The sequence below is a fragment of the Geospiza fortis genome, unplaced genomic scaffold (assembly GCF_000277835.1).
Source record: "Geospiza fortis unplaced genomic scaffold, GeoFor_1.0 scaffold29, whole genome shotgun sequence".
NCBI lineage: Eukaryota > Metazoa > Chordata > Aves > Passeriformes > Thraupidae > Geospiza > Geospiza fortis.
The window spans coordinates 4750485-4762013 of NW_005054349.1; the positions used below are offsets into that span (position 1 = coordinate 4750485).

At 43.5% G+C, this 11529-nt stretch overlaps 1 protein-coding gene across 1 annotated transcript; it reads right to left on the reverse strand.

Annotated features, from left to right (window-relative positions):
• Nucleotides 1–5978: 5978 nt before the first annotated feature.
• On the reverse strand, nt 5979–9409 carry LOC102035570 (protein CXorf21-like). Its single transcript, XM_031058834.1, has 3 exons — nt 9287–9409; nt 7971–8096; nt 5979–7781 (listed from the first exon to the last, which is right to left on the reverse strand). Exon 3 carries the CDS (start codon nt 7734–7736, stop codon nt 6813–6815), a length of 924 nt encoding a protein of 307 aa, XP_030914694.1. The 5' UTR covers nt 7737–7781; nt 7971–8096; nt 9287–9409; the 3' UTR covers nt 5979–6812.
• Nucleotides 9410–11529: the final 2120 nt, after the last annotated feature.

Sequence of the window (11529 nt, forward strand, 5' to 3'; positions counted from 1 at the left end):
ACTGGTAATTAAAATCTGGGGCTGCTGCCAGACGGATCGATGGCCTATTTGCTCCCTTCAGCCGCCTAAGTGACACCAAAAGGGAGTGCCAGTGACAGGCTGGTGACCCACTTCTGAGCTGTGGGGCCCAGAACACACATCGTGGGCCTCAGCACCACTCCCTGCTCCTCATCCCTTTGTGAAGCAAGAGGAGGATACATTCTGGAAGGCAGGAGGGATGCAGTGACACCCTCAAGGAGCAACTTCTTTCTGCTTTACCAGGGTTCACTTGGATTTCATAGAATCAGACAATGGTTTGGGTTGGCAGGGACCCTAAAGCTCATCTCATTCCAATCCCCCATCCTTGGGACACCTCCCACTATCCCAGGTTACTCTGAGCTCCATCCCTTGGACACTTCCAAGGCAGCTTCTCTGGAAAACCTGTGCCAGGGCCACACCACCCTCACAGGGAGGGATTTCTTCTAATACCTAACAAGAAATCACTCATTACTCTGAAGAAGGGGGAACAGTGCTCTTGACAGCAATTAAGAAGTAATTAAGGAATTATTTAGCCAGAGGAAGAGCAATGGAAGCAGCTCTGAGCCTGGGCTCACGTCCCAAGCCATCATATTTTCCTCTTTCTGTTGAAATATTGGGTGTTAAAGTTAAGGGTTTGAGGACTTGTTCCATTTGGCAGCATGGGAAAGGAGTTCTGCCAAGCTCCCATTCCCCTCCATCCCCAAATGATCCATTTTGTCTTTTGCTATTCTTGCAAAAAAAAAAAAAAAAAAAGCAAAAGATTACTGCTCACCTACACTTTCCTTAAGCCAAAATCAAAATGTTTGCATCTTGGAGGGGGAAATAGCCTTGCAGTTCAACAGCATCCTGGAAACTGGTTTTGTGTGTAGAATCTATATTTATTTAATGATGGAATAAAAAAAAAAACCAGCAGAGCTGGGACAGAATTTGAGGAAGGTCAACAGGGAGGATAATTTTAAAATGTGCTCCATTTTTCAAAGAAAGCTGCCTCATAAAATAATTAAGGCTGGAAAAGACCTATAAGACCACCAAGTTCATTATATATTACCTACAAACAAGCCAAAAGCCAAAGACAAAACGTTTTTCCAAAGTTCTGTGATAACAGAATTCATGCTGTTCCTCTGGTAATGGCTATTGATATTATTGATCCACTTTTTCATGTGAACAGCATTTGATCTGATGTTTATGGACAGGCTTTCATTTTTTCCCTAATGCAAGGCTCTTCCCTACATTCTTAGTCTCCAGGTTGGATTTTAATCCCCACAATTGTGCTGATGGGCACCTTGCTCCTGGTGGAATGAGGAAGACTGGGAGAAGAACAGAGTTATTGTGGGATGTGATATCAGTGACCAAAATTCAGACTCCTGCTCCTCTGGGACAGATATTGGGGAGCACCCAGGAGATGTTTTAGTGTTACCACCTCTTTTTTTGTTTGGTTTTTTTAGCCCTTTTTAGAAGTAAACTTTTTTTTTCCGCTTACCCTATAAACCCCCAAACCACTCCTCCCACTTCCCCTTCTGGGAAGGATCCCACCCACAGCTATTGGGGGCAGCAAGAAGAGGAAACCCTGGAAAACCCCGAGCCACCACGTGGGGTCTGTCATCACATCACAAGCCACGGGGACACTGAGAAATAACCTGGGGCTGCAGACAGGGGGGAGCCTTGTGGGCACCCAGAGCCCAGGCAGGCTCAGGTTCAACAGAACATCAGTGATTCCAGTCAAAAATCTGGGTTTAAGGAGGATTCAAACAGAGTTACATCGAGCAGCTGGAATATTGATAAGGAACAAGTTAAAAGAATATGCCTCAGCAGAGCTGTAAGCACATTCTGCCTCCTTACTAATGAGATCTGGGATATTAAATTCATGGATTTCACCTCAGGGTGGAGATCAGTTCCCATTTATTGGCTGCCCCCAGGACACCACAGCCTGGTCCCACACATTGTCAGGAGAAATCCAAACGTTCCCTGAAATTTTTACCTGCTGGATGCAGCCTTTTGTTTCTCTTAGTGGAATAAACATAAGCAGGTGGTTCTTTCCAATGATGTTTTTGTTATATAAAAATATTCAATAAAACTGTCCCCAAGCCATTTGCCTGTGATCAGTGACCTGTCCTTGCTGTTTGATGGCTGAGCTGGAGCAGAGCTGTGCAAACACCAGCACCAATATCCACACACAGCATGTCACACTCTGATTTGTATAAATTTAACGTGGGCAACATGAACGTTTTTGCTTTCTATTCTAGGAAAGGGGTTTTTATAACTCAACTACCAAGAAAGAGGAACAAAATTTGCTAGTATAAAACTTCAAGGCAAGGTTTTTAAGAAATTCGTTTGCAGTTCTGTTCCCTATTCTGTTACATTCATAAATCTCACTCATTTGAAACAACCAACACAGCTTAATATATATTAAAAAAAAAAAGTGACAGCAGGTCTGGGCCTTCTCTCACTCATCTTCATTAACTTTTTGTACCTCTCAGATTAGTTATTAATTATTGAAATATCAACCTTGTACAGTTGAGCTACAACAAAAGGGAATAAATGGTCCGTGGGTCTTAGAAATTTGGCAATGGAAAGCAGAAGTGTGCAATCACTGCAGATGGGGAATGAGAACAAGAAACAGCACCACAGCAGATTAGGAAATTGTATTATTGCACAAAATTAGAAACTTTTTTGAGGAGGATCAAGGATCCCTAAATAGCAAACCAGAGCCCAGGAAAGCAAAGCCTCTGTGCCCCAACACAGGAGTGAGAAGCAGGAAAACCCTTCCTGCACCAGCATGAGAAGAAAGGGAGGAAAGATAAAAAAATCACGGGAGGGCAGACTGGTTTGGATTGGAAGGGAGCTCAAAAATCATCCAGTTCCACAGAGCTCAGAGCCCATATTTCAGCTTTACCCAACCGGAGCCACATTTAGGAAAGATGCTGTTCCCACTTACCCTCAAGGAGGAGCAGCAGTGGTGGGACACAGAAAACCTCTGGAAGTCCCAGCTCTTCCTCTGGAACTGGTTTTAGCCCCAGCTCCTCAGGGTCCTGCAGTTTCCCTTCTCCAGGGGAAGCTCCTCAGCTCCTTGCTCACCTTTCTTTCAGAAGCACCATCAAAGAAAGGCCCAGGAAAAGTGGTGAGATGCCACATTGTTCCCAAGGCATTGTAGTTTAAAAGGCTGTAAAAATAGCAACAGATTTTCTGCTCCAAAGAGAGCCCCAAACAAACATCCTGAGGAAAACAAAGCCTTGATGGACACAGATCACACAGAATTCCCAACAAGTTTCAATAACTCAGCTCCACACACAAATCTCCTCCCACTTTGCTCCAGTACATCAAATATTCCTCTAGATTTTTTGCCTTCCCAAGAGCACAGCTCACAAGCAAAAGGGAATATCCACAACCTCTACATGGAACAGGATGGAAAAGGGAAGGTCTTCAGTCTCCTGAGATTCACAGCTCCACACTAAACCCTTTTATTTCCCCCAGGATGGTGGATGTGGAAGTGGAATGTTCATTAGCACCTGGGCACTCATTTACCAAACCACCACTGACCCTCACAAGTGATTTATATTCCCAACAGATTTATGGGATTATCACAAATAAATGAACTCAAAGGAAAAGCAGGCAGGGATTAGGTGGTGAGGATATTCTGGTAAAGAAAATTAGGGTAATTATAATCAAATATCTGGATTTTTGAAATCTGTATTTAAAACAGGGACAAAACAGAGAGAAAAAATCAATTTTGCCACACCATGTATAAACTAGTGGAGAGCAAGAAAGAACATTCTGCTAAAAAGCAGATTTCAGCCCACTAAAAGTAGTTTAATATTTTACATTTCAGGTGAAAAAATAAGCCGCTCAGATTTAGCTTCACTTGTTTAACAGCTTTTTCCTGATTAAAAGAGAAATGAATGAAAAATACAAATATTTGGTGCTTGACATTTTTCTGACTGTCAGTCAGCATTTTTAGTCCCAAAGTGAAGGGTTTGGCCTTGCAGGTTTTAAGTCCTTCTTGATTCTTCCTGGAATAGAACATTAATTGATGGAAGTTGTTGTTCTGCATACCTGGGCATTCTTTTTATGAGAAATAATCCTCCCTCAAGAGAGACAGACTTTGAGATTTCATTGCAAAATGGTTGTAAAGCTCTGGAAATCCTGACCTGGAAAGTACTAAAGGAAACCACCACTAGATATCACCATTTGACTATTTAATAAATCTCAGAAAAATTGGTAATGTGTAAAAATCCAAATTATCCTCCAGGCTGATGAAGTCACCTTCTAGAGGGGCTTAATTCCCACAGCTGAGGCAGGCTGGGAACATCCTGACTGCAGGATTAATTGGGGAAATTTAACGAAAGAGTTCAGCTTTCTATAGGGTCTGGGTCCCAGGACCTGGTGAACATTCCTCTGTGGGAACACAGAATGAGAGCTGGATAGGAAGGTAAAAATTCCCTGCCAGTATTTCTCCTCCAACATCAGATTTTCTGGCATGAGGATAAAAATCAGCTCCAGGCAGAATCTGGCCATGGATGTCTGCCCTGTAAAATATGGCACTGCTTTCCTTTGTAATGGAATCCAGCTGCTGCCCTTCAGCAGGCTGGAAAAGCACCTTTTCAGGGATTTTCCCCAAGGAATTGGAGTTCACTGAGGCATTTTTCCTCCCAGTGAAAACGGGCACAGCTCCAGTGCAGTTGATGGAGTTTTACTCAAAGTCATAATGGGACTTAGCGTCTTCCAAATACAAGTAAATCCAAAGCAGGTCATGGATTGCAACATGTCAATTAAAATAAAATTGAATTAAAATAGTATTTAAGTTAGTAATAGTTGTCTCATCTTTTTAGAAATTAACAGATTTTGCCCCTAAAATGTATTCTGCAGCAACATCTTTCTTCCTACACAGAGAAATTAATTGTGAGAAGTTACTTATACTGTGGATTAAACCAGTTTAACAAATGCTGGGGGGGAAAGCACATGGACAATATTTTTCCATGGACAAAACTACATAAAATCAATAACAAAATACAATGTGCTTTACATTAACCATGCGCATTTACCTGCACCTCAATTTGTGCTGTAAAAACACAGGTCATTGGGGTGGTCTAAATTACCTATTTTCCTCAAAACACTGCTGTTATGTGGTTTTATTTTCATTCCAGCTAAAATTATCCACATATTTAATAAAATTAATTTAAAAACAAGCTCTGAAACCAGTCCTAAGAAGGGATGGGATGAACACAACTTCCCAGTAACCTCAGGTTTTGCTGAACTCTCATTATTTATGTGTTTTCTCCTGTGTCACTCCATTTCTGTCCCAGGGATGGAGCAGCAGATCCATCAGGGATTGTCCCAGTGCAGCTGCTGCTGATCCATCGGTTTTAATCCCTGGGTTGGGGAGAGCAGCAGAGCAGAGAGGGCTCCTCCAACGCATTCCTCAGCGCTGGGAAGGACAGAAAACCACCCCAGCCTGGAGCTCAGGTTTAACCTCCGACTTCCTCATTTCCTGAGGAAGAACCTCGTGCAATTAACTCCTTTCCAGACTTTGGCTTGAACTATAAATAGATCCCAGGGGGAAGCAAGGGCTGGGGCACGGCAGCACAAACGGCACTGAGCACTTCTTGCTGCGGGTAATTGCAAAGCCTTTGGCTGCTGCTGCTGCCCTCTGGAATATTTCCCATCTCAGCCTCAGTTAAATTGTTCTCTGCACCTCCACCAAGGAAATCTGGAGAGCTCTGCCCACCCTGCACTCCTCTGAAATTTAATGAAGTCATTTGGCCTCTTCCAAAGGACTCCTGGCCTGATTTTGAAGGCTGAGAAGGAGATTAATGAGACACACATGGAATTAGGGCAATGCATAGGGAAGCAAATCATCCTTTTCCTCTCATGCTCCTAGAAAGCAAGGATGAGATTCAGTACTGCTCATACTCCTTGCACCAAGGTCAGTGGGAATTTTGGATCAGGCAATGACCAGTCACGTCTTGGATGTGTGAGTCTGATTTTATTAATTTGTTTCCTTATCAGGAATTGTCTTTCTCTGTCATTTTAATAAAGAAAGAGTTCTTTCACTGCCCACTCAGATAATTTTCCCTCAGGAGCAGTTTTTTCTCAGTCCTGCTGATATTTTCTTTGAGTTCACAGATGATTTTAAGAAATGCCCAAGAAATAAAGATTAAAACAAGCAAACAAAAAAACCCCAACCACAAGCAAAAACACCAACAAAAAACTTCTGCAGAGCAGGTAATAGTCCAATTCATCTATCATTTTACAGTGGTGACATAATGAATAATTTCCAGCTGAAATATTTGCTGAGAAGCCAGAGCAAAGGGAGAAAATGTGTTTCAGTGCTAAACAGAAGTATTTCCATATGAAAATCTGCATTTAAATTTCCAAATGAAGATGCAGGAATCTTGCACTATTTTTCAGGAATGCTGCAGTCATCTTTGCTTGCTGATTTTGCAGAAAATTAATGCTTTTATCTGTGGATGTGGCACTTGAGGACATGATTTAGTGGTGCTGGGTTGATGGTTGGACTTGATGTTCTTAGTGGTCATTTTCAACTTCAGCAGTTCTATAATTCTATATATATATTATAAAAACATGATTAACCAGTATTTTGGAGAGAAATTAATTTCAAATTCTCCATTAAAACCAGAAAACAATGACCTTTACTCGTCCTCCTACCAAAGGGGTTTAAGACTTAAAATATTAATTAGAAGAAGTGTAGTGTGCAAATGTTTCCATTTCCCAACCTAATCCTTGGAGTGAATCATTCATATCTGAATCCCATCCCTCTCCTGAGCTGAGCAGCTCAGTCAGGATGTGAATTCCATCCTGCAGCTCCGTTTTGCAGCCCCTGTGTTGGAGATTTGGAGGTTTGGGGTGCTGAACTCGGAGCTGTTCCTGTTGGGGGCGTTGCGGGAGCTGAACAAAGCCAACGAGTGCAAGAGGGCTCCTCTGGCTTTGGAGGTTTCTATGTTCTGCTCCTGGGAGATCTGAACACTTATCTGGTCCAGGCTGTTCCTTATCCAGCTGCAGGTCAGGAGGTTTGTTATGGAACCACACCTGGCCAAGCTTTCTTCAAAAAACTGTTTGTAGAGCTCTGCCACTTTGGCTTCCATGTACTTATTGAGCGTGGAGTTGGACAGGGGCTCCTCACTGAGCAGGAGGCTCCTTTCTCCAGCTTCATCTCCAGGCAGAGACATCCCAGTGGGCTTTTTGGGATGCTCACACAGAGGGGACTGACCCAGGGGAATGTCTATGGAGAGCAGGACAGGCCCATCAGGGAGCTCGTCACACACATGGTCCAGGACACAGCCCGAGTCACACGTGGGGCCCCCCACACGGTCCCCCCCGATCTGCAGGTCAGGGTAGTTCTGGTAAATGCTGTTGTATGGCCAGGATCTGTACAAATCCACCTCCTCTAGGCTCCCTCCTCTCTTGGGGATATGTACAGCTGGGGTTGCAGTGCCTTTAACCAGCACTTCCTGATCCTTTGCAGGCTCCTTCTCTATGGATCCCCATCGGGGGCTGCTCCCGGCTTCCACTTTGCTGCTTCTGGCAGAGAGCTCCTCCCGCTTCTCACATCCATCAGCAAAGCCTTTAATTTTTGGGATGTCTACAAGTTTCTGTCTCCAGATTCCCTCTTTAGCCTTTTGGGATGCAGGAGATTTGCAAGGCTTATCTTGATGACAGCTTTCTCTGTAGATGAGCCTCGTTAGGATGCCTTCTGCCAGCATGGTGACAAGTGTGAGCAGCAGGGATCACCAGAGTTCCATGGAGCCCTGGGATGGAAAGACAGGCACAGTACAACAGCAACAACTATTATTCAACAACTATTATAGAATAATTATATTATTATTATTGTTATTTTTACTAATGAACAGTGCACTTCTCACAAAGACAGTGGTTTTTCTTTCCCTCTCAAGCATTTATTTTTAGCAAACATCAAACTGCATGCTTTTCCTCTTTACCATGTCCACAAAAATCATTCTGAAGGTACAGGAAGGGCTTTAATCAGCTGCTTCATCTGTAACATCCCTTCTGCTCCCAGGTCTCTTCCTCATCGTGGCTACTTCAGACAGATTGTACTTTGTAAGCTGTAAAAATCAGCAGAATCATTTTACTTGTCTGTATCAATACCATCAGTAATTAATCAATGTTTTCCATTACAAGACAACCATTTCCAAGAGCTAAAGAGGTGACATAGAAAGGAAATAAAGACTATGTTCATATTTAGAGGCATTTCTGACTTGAGCACTTCTGTGAGGTGCCAAGGAGCTTCAAAAGAGAGTTCTGCAAATAGAATAAAACTGTATTCAAAATGCAGATCAAATGTGTTTAGAGTCCCTCTTAATGCTGAACTTAAAAGATATAAGTAGTTGATCTGCCTTCCTCAATAGTGATAATAGTGAAAAGATAAGTGTCTCAAAATAATTTACTACACTTAATGATTCCTTATCATCCCTTTCCAATTTGCCTACTGTTAAAATCAATGGGAATCTTCACATTAAGAATCTGACCTGAACCACTGCTCTTCTAGAAGAATGGGAAACATGAACATAAGAAATCATTCAGTTCTTCAAATATCCTTTAAATCCCTGCATAATTGAAGTATCCACAGACCCAAAGGATGCTTGTGGCTCAACACTTTTCACCATGCCCCTATGTCCTGGTATATTTGAAATTCCTCTCTACGCTAGGTCACTTTTCAATCCCAGTACTCCTTCTAGGAGATATGCTAAAACTTCAGTTATTTGAGACATGGAAATTTTCAACTTTCCCCTAAAATTTACACACTGGCACAGCACAACTGTTTGTTTTTTTATTTTTGTAGGGTTCTTTATTTTTATGACACAGAAGCTGAAAGGAACACTGGAATTTCAGGCCAAAGGACGCAAGAAAGGCAGCAGACCTGGTTATCTACAGAGTCATTTACATATGCATAAAACAGGGCAGCACCTTCTTAAGCACTTATGGGAACTTGATAAACCAATTTCCAAAGAAAGAAGAATTGGCAGTCTAAATCTTGCTAAAGATCCATGGAATTTGGAATGCACTGTGCCTTGCAGGACATGGGTAACCAGGTCCCTACCCCGGTCTGTAGGACCTCAGGGTACCCCGGCTCCTCACCTGCTGATAAATTTTGATTTATTGCTTTCAAAGTGCTCATGAAGAGCTAAAACTTGGTAATCTTAGAAAAACCACTCTCCTCCAAATGAAATAAGTGGTTCCTCTGCTGTGGAACAAAGCATAAGGAAAAGAAAAAGGCACAAAAAGCCCAACTCACCAAGCCCAGCCAGGTCCGAGGCGGATTTCCCCGAGCCCAGAGCTGTCCTGCCAGAGCTGCTGGGAGGGGGCAGATGGTTCCCCAGCCTTTCCTCACTGCTGCCTGTGCAGAAGAAGCCTGATGTGCTCATGATGCAACTCCCCAGCATTTTGAACTCATAAAACAGAAGTGATCCCGCTGGGAGAGGGCGTGGTTTTTGAACACAAAGAGAGGGCTACGTCTAAAAGAGGATGTTTGAAAATGAATTGAGATGTTTCTGACCACGCTGTGATGCTGAGGAGCTGCTGAGGGCCAGAATGGGGCGTGGGGAAGGAGCAGAGTCAGGGCTGAAATCGGAACCGAATTCCACCAACACTTCCACTGGCAGGAGCTCGGTGCTGCTCAGCTGACTTGTGGACTTGCACCACTTCCCCTTTGGAAACAGCAGCTAAATTTAGAGTCTGGTGATGTGCCACTGATGGGGAGGAAGTTGGTAACTTCCTTTCACCCGGATTTTGATGAAATACCCTGTGTCTGTTACTGGCAAACAGGACAATGTGCCAACCTGAAGGCAGCAGCCAAGGGACAGTTCTGCACAATTGTGTTGCTCCTTGACCAAACCCACTCTTTAGGGGTTAAAAAATTACCTCTGGCACGTCCCAGGTGCTCCCATGGTGGTTTTAGGTGTCCCCTTCAAGCTGAAGCCAAGCTCAGGCGCAGAGCCCTCCCCTCAGCACAGGACCCAGCCCACAGACAGGCTGAAGAGTTTTCTGTTGGTGACTTTTCTAAATTTCCTTTTTCTCAGAATTTAAAAACCCCCAATGAAGCAGAAGCTGAATCTCATCTAAGTACAAGACAAAAGATTCTAAAAACACACTGTTTCATGACAGGGGCAAGACACAAATCATCATCCATGACATGGGCAGGTTGCTCCAAGCCCTGTCCAACCTGGCCTTGGACACTTCCAGGGATGGGGCAGCCACAGCTTCCCTGGGCAGCCTGTGCCAGGGCCTCCCACCCTCACAGGGAAGAATTTCTTCCTAATATCCAATCTAACCCTGCCCCCTGTCAGTGGGAAATCATGTTGTGCCTTAGAAATTAGGTTTGGAGTAATTCTGGCCATACAGGTTCAATGAAGTCTGTAAAGTTATCTCTCTTCCCTCCTTTTCTCCTGTATCTCATTAAAAACTTCAGGTTTTTATGGAGGCAAAATGAAAGCTATTTTTACTCCCACCAAATCGATATAAAACTCATTTAATATTTAAAAGCTGTTCAAAATTATCTGATTTTTAATCATGTTACATGAGCAATTTCTGCACAGAAGGTGTGGCTGGGACTCCAGCAGAGCCACTGCCCGCAGCCTTTGGGGGCAGGAACCAGGCTGGATCAAATTCCAAGAAGTTTTAAGCTTGCAATTAGTGCCAGCTGCAGCTGGAATTTTTGTGCAGCTGTTTCAACAAGACACAAAAGTAGCAGAGAGAGAGAGAGGAAGAAATCAAGTCAGGTAATTTGCGTGGAGTGATTAAAAGCAAATCAACTTCCATTTCATACCCAGCAACCTGACCTATGGAATGTGTCCCTGCCCATGGTGGGGTGGAATGAGATGAGCTTTACCATCCCTTCCAACCCAAATCAGTCTGGGATTCACGTGGTAAATGCATCAATATCCAAGGAAATCAATGTATTCTCTCAATTCGATCCCACCAAAAAGAAATTCCCTTTTGTTTACAAAAATAAAGTCAGAATGAGATGGAACCAAAGTTAGCTCAGAAGCTGAGCACAGATTGCAGTTAGGACAAACAGCAAGGCAACAATGTCAGATTTAGAGCCGAGTATCTTTTGAAAAATAATAAAAAATTGCTTTTATAATAACATTCATATATGGAGAAAACAAATGCTACCACGCTGAATGATATCATATGAACTACGGCTGCATGTAAACGAACTCCCTTCTTTCAGCACAGGCTGGGCACTTTGCATGCACATAAACATGACACAGATATTGACTGGAAAGAAAGGTTTTATGTCAGAAATCGTGTTGTATGTTGTGGTTTTTCTCCTAAGCACAGCGGCTGCGGGCCCTTTATTTCTCATTCCAAAGGAATTTCACTCCAACACGGCTCCCACCGTCAGAGGAGCCCCTCACACACAACCCCACCGCCCCCGGCGCGGCTTAAGTAGAAGAGAGGCGGGGTTTAGTGCTGACTGACAGCTGCACAGCCAATAGGAAGGCGGAACGGGCCTGCCTCGGTCGCTGAGTGGCC

What these genes read in the sequence shown, in the direction of transcription:
- LOC102035570 (XM_031058834.1), bottom strand. Translation starts at nt 7,736, where the DNA reads ATGCTGGCAGAAGGCATCCTAACGAGGCTCATCTACAGAGAAAGCTGT.